General features: G+C 44.5%; 2 protein-coding genes across 7 annotated transcripts in view; one reads left to right on the forward strand and one right to left on the reverse strand.

The window, feature by feature from the left end:
- Nucleotides 1-4,351, forward strand: part of NAPB (NSF attachment protein beta) — a 52,623-nt gene extending 48,272 nt beyond the window's left edge. For all 3 annotated transcript variants that reach the window (XM_017860096.1, XM_017860097.1, XM_017860095.1), the window contains one exon: nucleotides 1,424-4,351. In XM_017860096.1, coding sequence (XP_017715585.1) covers nucleotides 1,424-1,534 — 111 coding nt within the window. In that variant the 3' untranslated portion in view covers nucleotides 1,535-4,351. The remainder of the gene's footprint in view (nucleotides 1-1,423) is intronic.
- Nucleotides 4,352-5,804: 1,453 nt separating this feature from the next.
- Nucleotides 5,805-20,928, reverse strand: GZF1 (GDNF inducible zinc finger protein 1). Of its 4 annotated transcripts, none has more exons than XM_017860100.1 (6): nucleotides 16,633-16,838; nucleotides 13,100-14,496; nucleotides 11,742-11,836; nucleotides 9,916-10,083; nucleotides 9,116-9,273; nucleotides 5,805-8,773 (listed from the first exon to the last, which is right to left on the reverse strand). In XM_017860100.1, the coding sequence occupies exons 2-6, from the start codon at nucleotides 14,473-14,475 to the stop codon at nucleotides 8,423-8,425; spliced, it is 2,148 nt and encodes a 715-aa protein (XP_017715589.1). In that variant the 5' UTR covers nucleotides 14,476-14,496; nucleotides 16,633-16,838; the 3' UTR covers nucleotides 5,805-8,422. The 4 variants fall into 4 exon arrangements, with proteins under 4 accessions (XP_017715589.1, XP_017715591.1, XP_017715593.1 ...); XM_017860102.1 differs by lacking the exon at nucleotides 16,633-16,838 and adding an exon at nucleotides 16,845-17,669 and having other exon boundaries at nucleotides 5,821-8,773; XM_017860104.1 differs by having other exon boundaries at nucleotides 5,821-8,727.
- Between the last annotated feature and the right edge of the window lie 376 nt (nucleotides 20,929-21,304).

Genomic DNA, 21,304 nt, shown 5'->3' on the forward strand with positions numbered 1-21,304 from the left:
TTNAAGGGCGCGGTGGCTCAAGCCTGTAATCCCAGCACTTTGGGAGGCCGAGACGGGCGGATCACGAGGTCAGGAGATCGAGACCATCCTGGCTAATACGGTGAAACCCCGTCTCTACTAAAAAAATACAAAAAACTAGCCAGGCGAGGTGGTGGGCGCCTGTAGTCCCAGCTACTCGGGAGGCTGAGGCAGGAGAATGGCGTGAACCCGGGAGGTGGAGCTTGCAGTGAGCTGAGATCTGGCCACTGCACTCCAGAGCGAGACTCCGTCCCAAAAAAAAAAAAAAAACAAAAAACAAAAATTAGCTAGGCATGGTAGAGTGTGCCTGTAATCCTAGCTACTTAGGAGGCTGAGGCAGGAGCCTCAGAACCTAGTGGGTGGAGGTTGCGGTGAGTCAGGATCACGCCATTGCATTCCAACCTGGGCAACAAGAGTGAAACTCCATCTCAAAAATAAATAAATAAGTAAAAAATAAAAATATATATATTTTTTAAATGGGCATTTTTTCCTTTATACTTTTGTTTTCCATCTTTTGCCATGTCATGTTTAGAATCAAGCAAAAATAATTTTTTTAATATATTTTGAAACAGAGCCTCACTCTGTCACTCAGGCTGGAGTGCAGTGATGTGATCATGGCTCACTGCAGCCTCAGCCTCCTGGATTCAGGTGATCCTCCCACCTCAGACTCCTGAGTAGCTGGGACTATAGGTACACACCACCACACCCAGCTAATTTGTGTGTGTGTGTGTGTGTGTGTGTGTGTGTATTTTGTTGAGACAAGTTTTCGCCATGTTGCCTAGGCTGGTCTCTTAGCTCCTAGGCGTAAGCTGTCCACATGCCTTGGCCTCCCAAAGTTGAAGGATCACACCCAACCTCAAGCAAATTTCTCAGTAGCCTCCTGTAACATGTTCATCACAACGCAGGAGTGATAGTGGAAAGGAATGTCTTCCTATCGAACTTTTGCCTGCCACATCATTTTCATCCTATTGTCATTTTTTTCTTTAATAATGCATTGAAATGTGTTAAAGGAATTCCGCTTCCATACATATTCTAACTCTGCAATTAATGTTTTCCCATGTTCAGTGAGTAATTTTCCATATTACTTTCACATTTTTATGCAATGTCCAGTTTCTTTTGCCACAATAATTATGACTGTTAATGAATTTTCTTTTTACACATGTTTGAAAACAGAGAAATGTCAAGCCGAGGAACTAGTCACTAGTATCATCAAAATAGTAACAGGATAATGAAAAAATAAACAATTTTTTAATGAAGAAAGTTATAAACTGGAATGATTAATTTCAAATAATGAAGAAAGTTAGTAGATTATAGCTGTAAATGTATAAACAGCTTGGGGTACTATTATTTTGTGTTTTTAATGTATTTACATGGGGTAATTCCTGCTCCTCTTTCCTTATACTAGGTGAAGGAATTTGACTCAATATCTCGTTTGGATCAGTGGCTGACCACCATGTTACTTCGCATCAAAAAGTCCATCCAAGGGGATGGAGAAGGCGATGGAGACCTAAAATGAAATGTTTTTGTCTTTGTGGCATGCAGCTAACTCCTCTGTAGTTTTGTCTTAGGGTCAAGTGATCTTTATGGGATGCCCATTTAATGGCTTAATTTTGTTGCATACGAGCCAGACAGCCTGGGTATTGTTTAAGCTCCCCGAGTCTGTGTTGCTGTGAAATGGATGAAGGGGAGGCTCCTGTTCATCTTGTGGTAATGATGGGTTGTTTCATGCTTATCAGAACCCCCAGCATTTTCTGAGAAGTACTTCAGAATCTCATTCCTCATATTTCATTGGTATTTGTGGAGCCTATTTTTAATGTTGCCACGTGTTTTATGTCCTTTTTGTTAGACTTGAGTACTCAGCCCAGTTGTTCTCATAGATGCTTTGCATTTTCTCTGTGCTTTGGCATCTGGATATGTTCTTTAAATGTGTGTTTAGTTTAGGACAGTTACTAGGAATGAGTTTATAACTTTATTAGAAATCACTTCTATTTTTGTTATCCTGTGATTATTTTGATGGTGCTAGTGACTAATTTATTTGCTTTTTGTGTTGTTCCGTATGCTAACATGTGCATGGCAAAAATTTAGAATAGCCAGGGTCTGTAGGCATCACATTGTGAGCAAAGGAGCTTTCTGGAAGTACTTGCTTCATGTATGGATGAGTGTCAAAGTGAATTTGATTTGTACTTACACACACACACACACACACACACACAAGATCTATTAGAAATGGAATTTTTCTCTTTTTCTGGAGATAGTTTTCACTTCTAGTTGGAGTGGAAATCCCTTTATATTTGCATTAAAGTATTTTAATTGGCACAGCCTGCTCATTATTTTCATGTTTATACACTTTCCCACATTGAGGTGGTGTGTTCTGTGCTATGGCTATAGAAATCTTGGTCAGGGCTGGATAGATGATCTAAGTCACACTTGAGAATGAATGTATGCAATTTTCCTGTTTATTGCACATGATGGGTTAGGTGGGGTAAATGTGGTACAGGAATGTACTGTATGCCCAAGTGGGCAAGAACCCCAACTTGTTTCTCAGGGGACTTGATTGTTCTCTTAGCTGGTGGAATATTTTGGCTTATGTGTTTGAACTCTGTCATGTTTAATTGGTTTATATATGTATGCTATCTTGATTCATGAACTTGATTCTATTATTTTATATGCTGATATTTAGACATACTCTTGTCTCCTGAATGTCCTCTGCATATTTTATAGTGAAATGATTTATGTTTGAAATGTGTTTGTTGCCATACTTAACCCAGCAGACACTCTGATATCATGGAGCTTCACTGATGACAGATAACGAAACTTCCTATGTTATGTCAGGTAGTAGTAAGTAGTATTGGAATGATGTTTTCATTTTTGATGGCTCTCAACTGGAATTGGTAGGATTTTATTGGGCTGAAGTACAGTGAGTGTTTCCAGGCCAAGGGTCAAGTGCAGGTTGTTTGAGAAATGATGAGTAGGTCCGTCTAGGAAGAAAGAGAAAGCATCAGGAAAGGAAGTGGGAAGGGCCAGCCGAGGACAGATTGTAGAGGATCCACATCAGATGGCCACGAGGACTTGCAGGCTATAGTTATGGTGGTGACATGCATCAGGTGGGCTGGTAGAGCAGGAAGCTCTGTGATGTCAGAGCATCCATTGGGGGTGGCGATGAAGATGCTCTGTCTGTGGGCCCTAGAATTTAATGTGGATTTCCTCCTTCCTTCCAAGTTCTGAGATTCTTAAATGAGAGCTGGCTGTCTCTAGAGGTAAGACCTGGAATGGAGTCCCAGTTGGTACTTTTTCACTCCCTCTTAGAATCTCTTATGAAAAAATGATCAGAAGGGAAAGTGGGGTTTCCCTAGCTAATAATATATCCTACAACCAGCCAAATGCACTTTTGTGAAAATAGGGTGTGAGGAGTGGTTCTGCAGCTTGAGTCCTCTGGTTTTAAGTAGTTTGTTTCTACTTGTTTAAAGAATCTTCTGGTCTAACCACTTAAAGTAAAAACCAAATGATTTATTTTAGGGCAACTATGTTTAGCTTTCATCATGATACTCCAACAGACCCCTGTTGGAAGGGGTATGTTTTTTTAACAATAGTGTTTGTAACATTTTGTTGTGTCAATTAGAGGGTCACTTGTTTGTATTGCAAACTGGGACCAGTTCTGGGGTTAAGAATTAATTTTGTTTTAATATTTCACATAAAAGAATCAGAGTAACTAATGGCTAGAAGAGACCTGCCAGAAGATAAAAAAAAGAATGAGAAAAAGCCCAGTCAGTGGTGTGCAAACTTACTTCCTTTAAATGTCCCATGGATGTAGGACAGTGACTTGTTTCAAGATGCCTGTGAGCTAGGTCTTCAAGATGTATAGAATGTTACTTATGAACAAAATATAATTATTTATGGTAAATTCTTGTACTTTAGCAAATCTGGAGTTAGTTCATAGTCAAAGTCAATTAATATTTCTTACAGGAAAGTTTTGCTTTTGTGGCAACATTTTTATAGCTTGTGTGAGTTCCTTTTTTTATTTAATGATTTGAAAGCAGTATTTTTGCAGTCGTGACCATGTGTGGTGGCGTCACTGTAACCAAAGTATATGCACCAGCCCTTGTGCATTTATTGTTTCTCCTGATTTTGTGCATTTAAATGTCCAAATGCAAACCTTTGTGACTTCCTTTGGAGGACTTGGCAGCACAGCATGCTCCCGTGACCTGCCTGCTGTGGTATGAGCTGTGACCAAGAGCAGGCTTCCTGCTCCATGGAGTCCTGAGTTGCTCTGGGATAGGGGATGACATTATGAAAACTAACCATGTGTAACAATAAATCTACCTTAGCAGAAAAAGTATGTTTGTTTTATTTTAACCTGTACAGTAAAGTAGAAATTATCAGTACTATTTTGATGAGTCTTCTTGCTAAATTGGCATAGGTCAAAAGTAGCTTCTATTGTTTCAAGTTGTTCCCGTTAAGATTAAGGCAACAGACGTTAATACTCTCTAGGCTCTGGTCATTTGGTGGGAATTCCAGGGCACTGTAGTGGTTTTGCAGACTGAGGGTTTAGAAGGAAACCCTGGTTACTTCTGTTGATGCAGTCCACTGAAGTACATGATAACCCAGCAGACCCCACATTCTCATCCCTTTTTTGAATCCTTTAGGGTCTACAGTTACTTGCAAAGTTGAGGAAGGCATGGTTGCTGGAAGACTGGTGGGGAGACCTAAGCCTGACACTCTCCTACCCCAAGAAAGTACCACTCAACTATCTGGTCAGTGTGGGCATTTATCTTAATTTTGCAAGTATCTGCAGGGGAGAGGAGATGCCCCTGGGGAAGGGTCAGTCCCACTGACCACTGGGGCTTGAAGTTCTGGTGAGGAAGAGGACCCATGGTGGGTAGTGCAGGCTGGCTTATGCTACCATCCTATCATAGAGCCTTGACTTCAGGTCCTAAAGTATATTCACAACACTTCAAGTAAGTCAAAGCAAATGTTTTAAATGGTAGAACAAGCTGTCCCCATCTAGGTATTCTGAGTTGTTGATCATTCGAAGCCTAAGTCAAGTGGCTCTTCTCAGAATCAGTTTCCTAATGAAGATGCCACCATGGTAGTTTAAAAGCTTAGTTTTGTCAGCCTTAGTTAAGAGTCCACATACAGATTGCCAAAGGTATGCAGATGATTTTCCAAGTCTCATTTAGGATGATGTGATAGATGGGGATCCCCAACCCGTTAGAAACTGGGCCCCACGGCAAGAGGTGAGCTGCGGCGAGTGAAGCTTCATCTGTATTTGCAGCCATTCCCTGTGGCTTACATTACCACCTGAGCTCTGCATCCTGTCAGATCAGCAGCTGCATTGGAGTCTCATAGGAGTGCGAACCCTATTGAACTGCGCATGCACAGGATCTAGGTTGTACGCTTTTTGTGAGAATCTAATGCCTAGTGATCTGTCAGTGTCTCCCATCATCCCCAGATGGGACTGTCAAGTTGCAGGAAAACAAGCTCAGGGCTCCCACTGATTGTACATTATGGTGCATTGTATAATTATTTCATTGTATATTACAATGCAATAATAATAAAGTGCACAATAAATGTAATGTGCTTGAATCATCCTGAAACCATTCTGTCCCCCCACCTGTGGAAAAATTGTCTTCCACAAAACTGGTCCCTGGTGCCAGAAAGGCTGGGGAATGCTGTGCTAGATGGTCCTCTGATCTGTGTGGCTTTCTCAGTGACATCAGATGAAGTATTGTTACTCCCGAGTACATGAATATCATGACGCTTGGTTAAATTAACAAGTACCCATCTTGTTTCCCAAAAATGAACTCCTTGGAGTGACAAGGTTTATTTAACAGGTTAAAAATTAAATTATACACTCAAATTTACTTGTTTGGATAATCACCTACAGCAAAATCACTTATCTGTAAAAATCACCTTAAATGTCTCCACCACACGACCCATTTTTTCCAAATGACAACAAAGAATTTGGTAAAACCAAAGGCTGCACATCCCTTTGGAGTTTGGGCTACAGTATTTCACAGAAAATGGTTGGAAAATGGTTGAAGCTCCTGAATGGCCCTTCTTGAGGCTCTGGGACAGGCAGTGTGCCAGCACCTGGGCACTTTCCTCATTACACATTTGGGACCAATCCACTCAGAGGGTGGCCTCGCTTCCACTGAGCATGGCTGTGCTTGGACTTGGAGGAATGGGGCAGATGCTCTAGGAGGTCCTCTGTAACCAGTTTCCTACAGGGTTAGGTTTCTCTGTTCTCAGAGACAGAGAAATGTATATAGAAGTCATATCTTTGATGCTTACTTTTTACATTGAAAAAAGTGGCAGAGAACTCAACCACACTTACACATACCCCAGCCTGGTTGCGGCCTGCGCATGAGCAGAGGTCAGGATTTCTCCTCTCCAGAATCCCACTGCCAGAGACCAACTGGGATCCAAGCAGTTAAACAGCTTAATCCTAGGACTGTAAGAAATAAAGGCTTATGGACCCTGATTTTACATTTCATTATTCATGTAATTAAGCAAATGATATTTGTTTCAATTAAGAATCCTATTTCTGCAGAACCTAAATTATAACAGAAATAGATCTTTAAAAAATTGCAAAACTACTTTTATAAAGCAGACATTTATTAACACCTTTTTTTTTGTAGAATTTCTAAAGAAACAAATTCAAGACAAAAATCCCTCCAGTAGGTAACAAAATAATCTATTGTTTCAATTCCTTCTGATCAAGTGACTTTATTCCATAAAACAGTACATCAGCTGGGTAGGTTCGGTCTCCTCTGGATGTGTGACAGTCATTATTTATTTGTTCTGTAAACATAAGTAGGATACAGTGACATTGTCATAACTAAATTTGAAGTAAATTAGTATTGTGACCTGCAAGGGCAGGTGTGAAACATGTTATCAGCGCCTGAAACACCTTGTAGTGGTTTCACTAACATAAGTTAAAACATAAGCACTTAGGAAGAAAGTCTTCCCTCATTAATTTCTGGCATAGTGCAGCTACATCTTCATCCTGGAACTTACGGACAAAGTACCTTCCTCTTAGAAAATCAAAGTATTTTCACAGCAAGTTTAATAAATTAAAAATGTAGAGAAAAAAGGAACTAGTGAACAAAAGAATTCTCCAAGGTTCCCTTTTTAAATTAGTATGTTTAAATGTTACATGTGAATCAAAGCATTTCACAAGCACGTGGCACATACTCAAGGCCCTAGAACCAAATGTCACCGTTTAGCAAATACAGCAGAATTTGTCTTTTCATTGTGAATTTTTTAAAGCAATAATTCAGTCCTGCATGAAACAGCCAAAGGAGCATTTGAGACAAAGTTACTGGGTCTTCACAATCAAATCTTTAAGGCATAATCGGAGGTAAGTGTGCTGAGACTTTTGGTCCCTTCTGCTATGTTCTCACATGCTCCCAAGGAAACAGACATGTCAGTTACTTGCCTGTTTCCATCTCTAGGTGTGGAAATGAGAAGTCTGGGTTTCTGGAAATTACAGAAATCAAGTCAGAAAAACCTGGAAAAAATATTAATACTCTGTTCTAAAATTTGCCGCAGTCACCTCATTTTGCAAATAAAATGACTACACAACTTTCAGGTACTCTAAAGCATCTTAATTTTTCACGCCTCTGCAAAAAAATACTATCTTGTTTTGCTAGACTCTTTGGTAGGACAGCTTTTAGCTAATCTGATTTTTTTAAGACTGAAACTGAACAGCCTCATCTCATTTCTAAGTTGATTTTATGACAAACTTCCTAGCTGCATATGTGCTGAGATTACGCTAGCAGTTTTGCAGGTGTTCAATCTGTCATACCTTGTTTACTGCCTGCAAATGGGGGGTGGGGAGAAATGAATGCAACCATCCATTTCTTCAGTTGCATTTGAGGGTCCCCACAGAAAATCAGATTTGCTTCAACAGGGAAGAAATGGCTGAAAATATGTGGCCCCAGTTTTATTTCAGCTTGGAAGAAAAATACCTTAAAAGTAGTTATGAGAGAAGTAAACCCACATGGAAATATAAGGCAGGGTGAGAAGCCAGGAGGACTGCTAACGACTATATCAGGAGCTGGTTCAGTGCTCTGTACTCTGCAATTAAGACCAGCAGTTGTCTAAATCAGATAATCAAGAATTAGAACGACTAACATACACCCTACACCAGAATTAAGTGAGGTTATGTTCACTGCCTTGTTTGTCAATAAAGTAGCTGAGATCATGCAGATCAGGATTTTTGAGGGAAAGCTTTTAAAATGCGGTGATAAAGCCGTGCAAGTTAGCAGAAGTTCAGGAAAATCTGCAGAGGCCGTTCTTGCCCACATCTTTGCACGTGAACAATTGTTTATCTTAGCCCCACATCATCTTGAGTTCAGCTACCACACACACAGACTAACAGGATGAGAACTGCTTGAAGCTCTTATTCCATGTTGCTCAAAGAGTGAAGCTGTGTGGGCATCGAGTCTGTCTGTGGGGTCAACTCACTAAGCTCGCTGATGGTGGTGGCCAGCAGGGTGTCCTGGGACACCACGGAGTCATCCGACTTGCAGGCTGTGTCTGCAGAACTGTTCTCCTGCATGGTAGGTACAGTGCCTTGGACTGCAGCCAGGTTGTGGAAATGGCCATTTTCTGCAAAAGACAGCAATTTATCCGAAAGTTTGGACGACACATACTCTTCGTCAGGCTGTTCAGTCTTGTGTCCGTCATCGTTCTTGGGTGAGCCATCTACAATGACAAGGAAAGACTTCCATGGAGTATTCTTATCGTGTATCTATAAGTTAAACACAAAACAAAAGTCACTGAATGTATCTCTGAACAAGTGCATCTTTTAAAACAACAGTCCCTCTACAACTTCAATTTTCAACTTTCACTAATAAGTACCCGCCTGCCGCCACCCTCACTGTTACAGAGTAGTCATCGTGGATTGTGCTTTCCCTGGGCCTTGGGGCTTCATTCACTCCGTGAGTGTTCCACTGCAGAGACAACCCAAGGAGAAAGTACCTGTTGTCTCGACCGCTAACCACCTTGGAGAATGGTGGTAGGTATTTCCCTTAAGGGTTCTGTGTATCTAAGGGCAGCAGCTTGTTCTCAAACAAGCCAACCCATTGCTTACTGAGGTGTGCCGCCGAAGAGTGGACTTGTCGGTAAATGTCCGTCCGCACGCATTGCACATGTACGGCCTCTCCCCTGTGTGGATGCGGCGGTGGCGCTGGAGGGCGTTGAGTTGGGTGAACTGCTTGCCGCACTGGTCACAGCAGTAGGGACGCTCCCCTGAGGCAGGGAGAAAGGAGACTGCTAGTGGGTCTCTTTGGCCTACTGTGCTTAATTCTGAATACACACTTGAATGAATGATGCTGCTGCAAACCACTGGGAAGCCTCAGCATCCAGCATAAGGAAGGTTATGTTGGGAACACCTTAAGGGTTACAAATCTATCTCTATAATACCAAGAATTTATGGCCTACACCAAAAAGGGGCCAAGACATGTGCCTGCAGCAGATATTGTAACTACAGGAATGACACCTGTTTTCCACAGTAATGGAGTTAAAATTACAAGTCCCCTAACAACTGAATATGCATGTGTGTGTGTGCATATACTAACATGCACAGATTATCCCTATGTCCACACATCCACATCCACTTCTTACATTCACACCATGACTAAGCTGTCTGTCCTTTTCAGTAAAAACTCCATGTAGCAAAGGGACCTAGTCTCCTCTATTGTAAGTGCTCCCACTTTTCAGTTTCTCTGAGTTAGAAACAATCTCTAAAAAAATGCTATTATGACATACAAAGTTTGGCCAGTTTTCTTCAAAAGCTTAGTTCCAAGTAATTTACTGGTAAATCTACAAGTTTTGGAATTTTTTTTTTTTTGGCCAAACTAAACTCCCTTCCCTGGGACATTCCAACCATACCTGTGTGGACTTTAATATGCTGGTAGAGTGAATTCCGCTGGGCAAAAGTCCTGAAACATATTTCACATTTAAAGGGTTTGGATCCAGTATGGATTCTATTGTGGTGTTTTAAGTACTCCTTAGAAGCAAAACTCTTGCCACATGTTTCACACATAAAAGGTCTTTCACCTACATGAAAAAATGAAAGTCATAAACAATACAAGCATTAAAAACACATGGAACAGTAGGCCTACACTGTTAAAACCCACGTGAACTCCTCAAAAGTGCCTGTAGGCAGCATGTTACATTTTCTAGTAAAAACTATCATAAAATATACATGTAAGATGCTTGCTACTTACTGAAAGTTGGTAAATATCCTTGGAAATTGCAAGAAAAATTCCATTTGACTAGAATCAAAGAGGTATTGTTTGTTCAGCTGGCTTACATTTTAGAAATTATTCCAAACAAGAAAATAATTTCACAACTTCTGTTTGGAGGAACTGCTGGATTATTTTCAAAGGAACACTTTTATGGATCTTTATCAGAATAAAGGGGAAGTTGACAATGGATATATATCACTATTCTAGAGTAGCGACTCCAATCAACTTGATTGAATTGTAGGACAAAAGTTTTAAATACCATCTCACTTTTTGTAGTTTAATCCCACAAATCAGACTTACTAAATTATTAGGTGTGCTCCTGATTTCACAGACATCAAAATAAAAAGTGACTTTAATAAAATCTTACCATGTTAATATTCTTACCAAAGGACCGATTCTAACTTAATCCTTCATTATAACCTGACCTTGTCCCCAATCCCAAGCTTTCTTTAGACACCAATTCTACTCATTCTGTAGTCGTAACTCATGTCATTAAATGCTAATTTCATGACATTAAATGAGATTTGCATTTAATGACATGAATTATGACTTCAGAATGAGCAGAACTGGTGTCTAATCACACAGACGTGGCGTCTAATGAGTCAGAGACATGTCATCTCTGTCTCACCTGCATTTGAACTTCAGACTTATAAGCCAGTGTTTACAAGTAAGAGTAAAAAATGCAAGCAAAGAAGAAACTTAGAAGAACTGGAACACTTCAGTGCTGTATGCTTCTGTATCTTCCACAAGATTCTGAACCTCAGGGTTACTGTACTGAAGCAGAATAAAGCCAACTTAAATTTTCTCTGTCACATAATAAATCATAAAGACTTTGGAAAACAGAAATGAGATAATCCTACTACCTTAATATATCATAACAACTTATTTTCTTCTGGTCTTTTATGTGCAGGTTTTCAATACAGTTGAGGTGAACTGTACGCTTAATTGTGCATTTTAAAGTTGAACATCCAAGCACAGACTTTTTCATGTCATTCAGAGCCCTTACTCCAAATAGCCGGGTCATAAGCCAGGGTATAGATTTACCAGAGTTTACTGGAGCACTTCCTTGTGGTTGGACAATCAGGCTGTTTCCCATTCTTAGTTAATAAAAATAGCAAGAAGGGGGGATAACAGCATATAGCTCTTCCCATATGTTGGACAATTTCTTTAGGACAGAGTCTTAGAAAAAAATTTTCAGTTAACAACAGTAAGAACTATTTTATATCTCTTGATACCTAAGACTTGCATGCCAGATCCTATGGCCTGGTGGTATGAAAGCCAAGGCCACATGCACACTAGCAACGAAGGCAGTGGGTGTATGTTTATTCATTTTGCTCACTTACTAGGAAAAGCTATATCATGGCTTTAACCTGCACCACCTTGACAGATGTCAACTTCAAAGTTAATCAATTGCATTTCCTTCTACATCTAGGAAAGACATTCAATCACAACAGCATGGGTATTTACCTGTGTGACACCTTTTATGATAAATCAGCATGTGGTTCTGAGTGAATCTTGCACCACATTCATCACAGACAAAAGGTTTTTCCCCTGTATGAATTCTGAAAGTACAACATTCAGATGATAACTTAGGATGTATTTCAAAGCTCACTTTGCAGTACAATTTCCACTCTATCCTGCAAAAATCATTTATTCCAAGAGACCTAATGAGAAATACTGTAGTGACAGGTCAAGAGCCCATAATCTCCATCCCAAAATAAACTGAGTTTCTGCACAAGGTCAATGGATCCACACATTTTCCCTAAGTCACTGACCGGAATGTTCATCTACACCTGCTCATAAGCCCTGCTGCTGGTGCTATAAGGCATGTGCAGGTAGAGACCAGGCCTTTGCAGAGTTTTTAAAACACTAAAGACCACCATCTAATATTTGTAAAGCTGTCTCATACAGAATAATCAGCCACAAACACCTTAGGAACTACTGCTGATTGAGTGTCACATGATCAAAAATGTTACTCTCATTTCCTAATATGACATAACCGGTAGAGAAAGGAGAACTGTTCTCAAAATGCTGAAGGTGGCATTTTTAAAATGCATCAGCATTTTAATGTCACAACTAGTATGAAGTAGCAATCAACCATAATTTACTAAGCACTTCCTAAACCAAGTATTTTTAACTTATTAGATAAAGTAAAAGATGAACACCATGCTACTAACCCAAGAGTGACCTAGGTTTGAGGGCAGAACTAGAATAGAACAGAAAACAATGGCTTGTTGGGATTCCAAGAATAAATATACTAAGAACTATAAGGAAACTTATTTAAAAACATCACCACACACCTACAGTTCAGAAACATATTAAGAAAAAGAAAGCATTGTCTGTCCAGATTCTGGAGTGTAGACTGCCCAGATAGCACTCCTTCCAAGCCTGAGAACCGAAAAACCAGAGACGAGTCCTAAAGCCCTAAATGGCATCTCACTGAGGTCTCTACTGAGACTGTGGGACCCGGGGGGTCACAGAACCCAAGATCTAAATGAAGAGTCAGGAAAGGAGAAATAAAGGCAACGAGGCCCAACTCTTCCTCCAGCACGGCGGGGCAAGCCCATGGCCGCTGTTGCAGTCCCACCAGGGGGACGTCCATGCCAGCAGGGGCGCCCCGGGGGTCTCAGAACAAGGGAGCAGAGCCATCATTCGCAGCCCCTCTACCTTGACAGAGAATTCAACGCTGTCTTGAAATAAGCCCCCAGGTTTGGAGCGGAGAAATTAAGCAGTGAGACATCACCGGGTCCAAATCCCAGGACGACCTCAGTGCTTGACACGCCCTTCCAGTGCGCAGGGACCCCTCTGGACGGCTCTACGCGTACCTCATGTGCGTCTTGAGCGCGGACGGCTGCGAGAACCTGGCGCCGCACTCAGTGCAGCCGTAGGGCTTGTCTCCCGTGTGTGTGCGCTCGTGCAGCCGCAGCGCAGTCTTGGAGCTCAGGCCCTTTCCGCACTGGCCACAGCGGTGCCGCTCGCCTCCACCCTCGTGCACCTGCAGCACGTGCCGCTTCACGTCCTTCTTGCGCTTGAACTTCTTGCCGCACAGCTCGCATGGGAAGTGGCGCTCGCTGCTGTGCACGTGGCGCTGGTGGCTCTTCAGGTTGCAGCGGTTGGCGAAGGTCTGGCCGCAGGTGTCGCAGCGGTACACCACCTCGGTGGCCACGCCGTGGCGGTGCTTACTGTGCTTCAGGAAGCTCTTCTCATACAGAAACGCCTTCTCGCAAATGCTGCACTTAAAGTTGCTCTTCTTCTTCTCCCCTTCTTCGTCCTCCTCCTCCTCCTCCTCCTCCTCCTCCTCTTCCTCCTCCGGCCCTGCTTTTTTCAACACTTCCTCCAACTCAGCACCCACCTGGCAACCCTCATTTTTGGAAATTGGCTCCATCTCTGTGCCCACCCTGTCCGGGCTTTGGTCCTGGGGACACCTGTAGTCCCCCATGTCACCCTCAGCACTTTTCTGCTGCTCTCGGAGTCTTCTCGTATATTTCTTTTTAGGGATCTCCACAAAGACCTTCCTCCCAGCCAACCTTCCACTAGCTCTCCTGATTTTAGGGTAGGGAGGCTTAACTACCTCTTTCTTCTTGTCTAGTTTGTCCTTGGACTTCTTTGGTGGCAAATCTGAAGACATGCCATTGCTGGCTATCTCTCCTGGGTAGCCCAAGGAATCCGTGAGACCATTGGGGTGAGGGCCATCCGTGGCCACGCTTGCCCTGGGGGCAGGAGCAGCACTAACTTGGGAGCCACTGCTCACCTCCACCTCCTGGGACTCTGAGAAATTTTGCAACTCCAAAAGTACCGACTCTAACATCTGTTTCTTTAACTGAAAACAAGTTTCTGATAAGTCCAAACATTTCAGCTTTTCAGCCATTTCCAGCATTCGCTGCACCCGATCTTCTTCCACCTGCACCTTTGCAGTGTAGACAAACTCAAGAAATGAAGCAAAGTCAGCAACCTGCACTTCATTTAAGTAGACATTAGTCCTAGTACCATCCCCACTCTTCTCGTTAAGGAATACTTCCTTAAAAAACTTGCTGGTGGCAGCCAGCACTGCCTTATGGGCCATGAAGTCTTTGCGGACGCCCTGATACTCCACGCTGACTGTCACGTCACACAGGTGACCCAGGAGGCGAAGCTCATGCATCTCATGCAGTAGGTTAAATGGGGAGGATTTGGATTCCAGCAGAACCGCACCGCTTTCCATCTTTCTTCCTTCCAAAAACAGCTTTGAAAAAGAAACAAGAATTATGCATGAGCAACCACTGAAGCAAAAGGACTAAAATTTATGAGGATTCCTTCAGTACTTGAGAAGATATAGACTCATTAACAACCTAGCTTTACTCAGGTAAAGATTCGAATGACATTTTACTTCTCAGCACAGTTTTCTAAAGTGAAGTTCCTCATGCATTTTCCTAAGGTAATAAATTGGCATGAAAAAAATAGTGTATTCTAAGATTTCCTCCAGTGATAAACAAATGATGGAAGCTGTGATTAGTGAAATACATTAACACAGTAATTTGCTCACCAAGGTCACTGTCTAATTTGCTTACAAATATAGACCCCCAAACTGTAAAAGAATTCATGGCAACAATAACGTCTAGTTCTTTGATCAGGACACCAGATAATTAAAACACATAGCCACCACCATCTGGGAGCAAATCCAAAACATTAGGGAATCATTTCTGCCTTTGAAAAGAACCAACTAAATAAATACTTTCCATGAGGAAAACTTCTTGGAAAAGTAGTTCCCAACATCCTAAACTCATCATAATTTGAATTATTGTTACTCTACGGAAATAATGCAAGTTCCACAGCTTTTACAAGCTGTGTTACTTTGAGCAAGCAACTTCTCTGAACCCATTTCCTCCTCTGAAGAAGGCTGACCGGCTGTTACCAGGGTTCCATGAGCCTGAAACTTGCTGGCTAATTGTTACTGGTTCCCCACACATAGGCCAAGGTGCTACAGTGATCCCCATTTCATAGATGAAGACCTAACAGGGTAAAGTCAATGGCTGGTTGGGACCTGAGCCAGGCCCTGGTAGGACTCCGGATTCAACTCAAACTACTCAACACACTCTTCCCCTCAGCCTCGCCAAAGAGGCAAAGGGCTATCTTTAGCCCCTAAATCTTTCCACTGCAGTGGGTATGCAAATTTCACCAACCCCACCTAAGGCCTCCAGATACCTTCACCCCCATCATCATTTCTGCTGCTTTGCCCCCAACTCCCTGAATATGTTTTCTCCACGAAGTTCGTCCCTGCCCTTCAGTTCCTGAATCTACCTTCCTCTTTAATTCCTGTTACCATCCATCCAAAGCACGTGCCTTCCTTCTAGCCTCCTTCGTCCAGACCACAGATGTCACCTCAGATTCAACATGTCTAGAAAAAAACTTGTCATCATCTTCCCTGAAAAACCAGTCCCACCCCTCTCCCCTTCTCTGGTCTCATGAAAGATACCGCTCCCTACAACCACCAGTCCCCCAAACATGCAAAACTGCCCTCTGGGAGTTCCGCTGTAAACAAGTACCTATGAGGTTTGATCAATGTCGCCTGAAGGAGACGCCACAGTAAACTGTGAGAACACTGACAAAGCCTAAGCAAAGGATCTGTAAGAGTGGGGCGGGGTTGCAGTGGTCCCAGCCCCAGCCTGGGGAAACAAGGCTGCAGAGGGCTGTCTTAGTCTGATGCCCATATACACTGCCAGCCCTGACTTCCCCAGACCTCTGCCAACAGGGCCCTCGAGGGGATCTGATTTCTCAATCAACAAAGTGGGTCTGAGCGCGATTTCCTATGTTGCTTGGCCACTGGAGCGCAGACACTGGAGGTGGCGACAGGGCCGTCTGCGGCCGGTGACAGCTGCGTGTCCACCGAAGCTCATTGGCATTCTGGCCGCCTCCCAGTGCGCCCGGCATCTGCACCAACGTCAGCGGCCCCTGAATCCCCGAGGCTCACGGGCCAGAACCCTTCCCAGGAGACGCTGCTACCGGCAGCCCCGTCCACGGCCACAGGGGCCGGGCTTCCAGGGGGGCTTAAAGCCGCCGCCGTCCTCGCCATCCTCCCGGCACCTCCCACCCTGCCCGCGCCACTTGGCCTCCCCAGAGCCCGGACGCCGCTCGGCCACTCCAAAGACCACCCGGAGAACAAACTACTGCAGCCACAGAGAAGCCCCTCCTCTGCCTGACGCGCCGCCTCCCAACGCGGGCATCCGGGGCCGCGTGGATCAGGCCCACGGGCCGCCCCCTGCCCCCGCTCCCGCATCCCCTAGACCCCGCAGTTCCTCAGAGCAGCCGGGGAGCGCGGACCACTGGAAGGCGGCGGCGGGCGGCGAGGGGCCGGGGCCAGGCCTGCAGGCCGCGCACTCACCTCCTAGCCCGCGCCCCCGCTGCAGCCGCTGTCCGCTGGACCAGGCCGGTAGGAACGGCCGGCCCGGCTGGGCGTGGCGTGGCACCCTGCGCGGGCACCGTCGATTGGTCACTGAAGGCCCCTCCCCTCCAGCGGTCGGCCCCGCCCCTGGCGGGGCTGAGGAAGCGGCTGAGCGCACAAGTCGGGCAGCGGAGTCGTTCAGGCAGAGTTACCTGATCTGACGTACACGTGGCCGCGCTACTGACTGACGAGCTCGGATTGCGTCACCCGCCGCATTGCGTCACCCGCCGCGAGCCAAGGCCTGCGCCTGCGCAGGAGACACAGACGTCTGCCCTGCGGCACGCCACAGCGGGGCGGAGCCAGTTGCGAAGGGTCACGTGAACGTCCGAGGCGCGTGGTCACTTTCGCGTACGTTCCTGGGCCGCGATTAGCCAGAGCTTCCTTGTCTCAGCAGCCTGCGGTAAGGGTGTGCCCTGCAGTTCGCTTCCTACTAAGAGCTGCTCAGGTCCCCGAGGCCGAGCGCACCCGCAGGGCACCGTGACCACGCGAGGGACCTCGCGTAAAGCCGGGCTTGGAGCTGGCACTCGCCGTGGCTACTGGGGGCGCAGCCGCCCGCAGATGCCTCTACGGTCGCTGGAGAACAGGCGCCAGGCGGGGCGGGGCGCGGCGCTCTCCTCTGGGGTGCTTTTCCGCGGTGCCCCGCCTCTGCTGGGGGACCCGGCGCGCCAGGAGCCAGGACTGCAGCCTGCCGTCTTTATTGCAGGGGTTTATTTTTCCAGGAGTTCCCATCCCTGCGAAGGCTTTGTTCACTACAGAACTTCCTCAGAGACCCATCCACTCTTCCGGGGAAAGCACAATTAATGCCCTAAGATTCGCTGACTCCTGGAAATCTTGCTGTTTCCACCAATTTTTGCTCAATACTAACTAAAGCCCGCTTTGAAACACCTGCCTTAAGTCAGACTTCCAGTTCTCCATAAAGTGACCTTGCCTTTTGATCCCAACCATTGCTAAAGCTTTGCCAGGTCAATGCTGTCCCTTACTGTGGCCAGCAATTAACTCAGCCTTGTCTTATCGATAGGTTGAGTTTGTAATGTTTGGGGACTGTCAGGACAAGTACAAATTTAAAATAAGAGGTTTACTACTTCCTGTTGAAAATAAGAGATTTCCCTCCCTTTTTCTTTGAACATTTACTTTTAGAAAACTGGTAATTAGTGTACGTACTTTTCCTCTCTTTGAAATATATAAATCCTTTTGAAGACTAGGCCTTTTGTCTGCTTTTTAACTTAGATATATGTTTCTCTAGGACCTAGGAGCCATCTCTTTAAGTATCAAGGGAACTAATGCCCCTATCTCCCAGTTTTAATGGGAGAGTAGGAGCCTAACTTCAGTGGGCCCTTTGCTCCAACTTACAAAATTATCTCATAAAGATACAAGTTTCTTTTACCTCTAGATAAAGCCAATTGGCTAACACAGAGGATCACCCCAAATACCAGGTTAGATGAACTATGTGTGATGAAAAGTGCTGCCAAGTTCCCTTAAGTACTAGTTATTGTTTATCTTGAAAACGTGTGTAATAGATTGCTTGGCTGCACAAAAGAGTGAGATTTCTTTCTGTCTTTGCAATCTCTTAGTGGATTGCCTGTGATGGGTATCACATTCTAGTTTAATGCTTATTCAATTAAAAAGTGTTTTCTTTCTCCACTACCTTTCCGAAGAGGGTTGGGAGATTGTACTTTTAATTATATTTCCTGAACAGGAGCCAACTTCCCACACACAGTAGGTGCTCAATAAATATTTGAAGAATGAATGATTGACAGAAATCTTTCTTAGGCTGATTCTCTTTATATTTGCATTCCATGATTTGAAGAAATTGGAATGGATGCAGTTTTCACTCATGGCTCCAGCAGGCCCAGAATCATGTTTTATGATTTTGTTTTGCATTACAAAAAGGTGGCCAGGCACGGTGGCTCACGCCTGTAATCCCAGCACTTTGGGAGGCTGAGGTGGGCTGATCACTTGAGGTCAGGAGTTAAAGACCAGCCTGGCCAACATGGTGAAACCCCGTCTCTGCTAAAATACAAAAATTAGGCCGAGTACAGTGGCGCACACCTGTAATTCTAGCACTTTGGGAGGGTGAAGCGGGCAGATCACCTGAGGTCAGAAGTTCAAGACCAGCCTGGCCAACATGGTGAAACCCCTTCTCTACTGAAAATACAAAAATTAGCCAGGTGAGGTGGCACATGCCTGTAATCCCAGCTATTCAGGAGGCTGAGGCAGAAGAATCGCTTCAACATGGGAGGTAGAGGTTGCAGTGAGAGGAGATTGTGCCACTGCACTCCAGCCTGGGCAACAGAGTGAAACTCTGTCTCAAAAAAGCAAAACAAAATTAGCTGGGAGTGGTGGCAGGCACTTGTAATCCGAGATGCTTAGGAGGCTGAGGCAGTAGAGTCACTTGAACCCAGGAGATGGAGGTTGCGGTGAGCTTAGATCATGCCATTCCACTGCAGCCTGGGCAATAGAACGAGACTCCATCTCTGATTATGTTAGCTAGCATTCAATGCTGAAAAGATTGCTTTAGTTGAGTGTCTTAATAGCTTTAATGCCTAACCAAAGAAAGAAACAGCATATGACAATAATATATTTTATATTAAAATTATCTTTAGAAATGCTACAGGAATTTATAAACTAGATCAGTTTCCAAGGTAGAAATTACAACAAGCTTATTCAAAGGAACTTCTGGAAATGAATAAGGTAAAAAACACCAGCCTAACACAAAAGTAGCAAAGTATATTGTAAACTAAAAATAAAATTCTAAGCCTCCCAGCCAACTGAACAGACTCCTTCTTGGCCAAGAGGGAGAAAATAAACCTTAAAAACAGTTTTTTTACCCCAGAGAAACCTTAAAAACTGAGTTCCTGGCCATGATGGAACAAGAGGTTGGACAGGCCTCATTTGTGTGCATCACCCATCCTAGCATTAAGGTTAATATAGGGGTCATAAGACTCTCAGTGGCAATACTAAATGATAAACAATGAAGGGCCATGCCCGGCAAGGGCTGTCACGCACCTCTACACTTCAGGAAGAAACTATGCCCTAACTGCCACAAGGTTTTTATTCTCTAGCAGCCAAACAAGCACTGGCCTCTAGATAAGCAATATTCAAACACTGTGCATCTCATCCACCTCCACACGCTGACGCTCCCCATCCCCCGCCAGGCCACTTCCACAAATAATTACTGCTTTGATTGGACCAGAGGCTGACTGCAGTAACTTTCCTGATAGGAAACAACCGAACAGGGGCTGATTCTGGCTGTTTACAGAGGCTGCACACAAGTGCATTAGTGTTCAGAAAAGACCTTTCAACATATAGGGTTAAGTGTAATACATGAATACATGTAAATGCTAAGAGTCCACCCCAAAGTAAACATAGGTCACCTGTAACATGCATGTTTGTCCAGTAAGCATGGGTCAGGATCCGTTTCATGAATATTCATAGCTCTTCCTGGGGCCTGTTCATACCTGTACTTGGCTAAACCCTTCAGCTTGATTGCCTGTCTTAGGCCTCCTTCCCTCCAGGTGCTTGCCTTTTGAGCTTCTGTCAGAGGCTATGCTTCCCAGCCTGTCAGAAGGGCCACCTTGCAGGTTATCACCCTTTAAAGAAATAAAGCTCTCCTTTCTAAGTTTATGTTTGTTATTTTTTAAAAAATAATACGAATAGACAATTCACTTGAGAGTGTGAATGGAATACTCTAAAAACAATAATAAACCACTGATAAAACATCAAACTGACAAATATAGTGTTTCATGCTGCAGAACTCTGCATGAGGAAAGTACACGGGAGTGAACAACTTTTATGTAAGGGCGTTCACTGCAGTGCACTTATATTAGTGAAACTTTGGAAACAATCTCACTTATAAGGAGATGGTCAATAATTTGATATATCCAAGCACTGAATTATTATGCCGGTCATTAAAACAACGTTTAAAAATATGTGTAATAGCTTGAGGAAATGCTCACCATGTTATAATGAGTAAAGACGGCTACACTATTTTACACAGGGCCTGATCTGGTTTGAAAACAAATCTACAGAAATAGACTGGAAAGAAATGTATCAAATTCCAAACCGCGCTAGGAAGAATGCGGAAGCACACGCAACCCCGGCGCCCTACCCACTAGACGTCCTCGCTGTCCCTCACCTGCACCGCTGGCGCACGCCCACAGGCTCGTGAGGGCGCGGCCGGTGGGTCAGGCTGGGCGACACTCCCCGCCCATTGGCTGTCCCGTAGTCCGGCCCCGCCTTCCCCGCTTTCTGGAGCTGCTGGTATCGCTCCTTCCAGGGCTCCTTGGAGACGGAGGGCGGGGCTAGGGCGCCGGAGTCACGTGGTGCGCGCCACCACCGGATTACTAGCTGATAAGAATCCTCCGAAGGGTCCTGAGCGGTCGCAGGGTAGTGACGTCGGCCGTATCCAGGAGACTGGAACCTGCTGTTGAGTGCCAAACTAGCGCGACCCCCTGCGTCTTGGTTTCGGACTGGTGGCCAGCGGGGTCTGGGCTGTGGTTTTACCCAGCTCCTTTGCAGAGCTGCTGTCCTTTCCTCAACATCCTTACTCTGCTGGGCAGCCTACCCTCGGTCAGCACGTCCTGGCGAGAGCTGCCCATGGGCGTTCTGGGTT

This window comes from Rhinopithecus bieti, unplaced genomic scaffold, assembly GCF_001698545.2.
Source record: "Rhinopithecus bieti isolate Rb0 unplaced genomic scaffold, ASM169854v2 scaffold_49371, whole genome shotgun sequence".
In the NCBI taxonomy this organism is placed as follows: Eukaryota; Metazoa; Chordata; class Mammalia; order Primates; family Cercopithecidae; genus Rhinopithecus; species Rhinopithecus bieti.

Excerpts from the sequence above, each read along its gene's own strand:
- GZF1 (XM_017860100.1), bottom strand. The coding sequence starts at position 14,475 with ATGGAAAGCGGTGCGGTTCTGCTGGAATCCAAATCCTCCCCATTTAAC. Across the intron at positions 10,084-11,741 it reads TCATAAAAGGTGTCACACAG|GTGAAAGACCTTTTATGTGT; the intron begins GTAAATACCCAT and ends TTTTTCATGTAG. Across the intron at positions 8,774-9,115 it reads CTCTTCGGCGGCACACCTCA|ATACACGATAAGAATACTCC; the intron begins GTAAGCAATGGG and ends TTTAACTTATAG.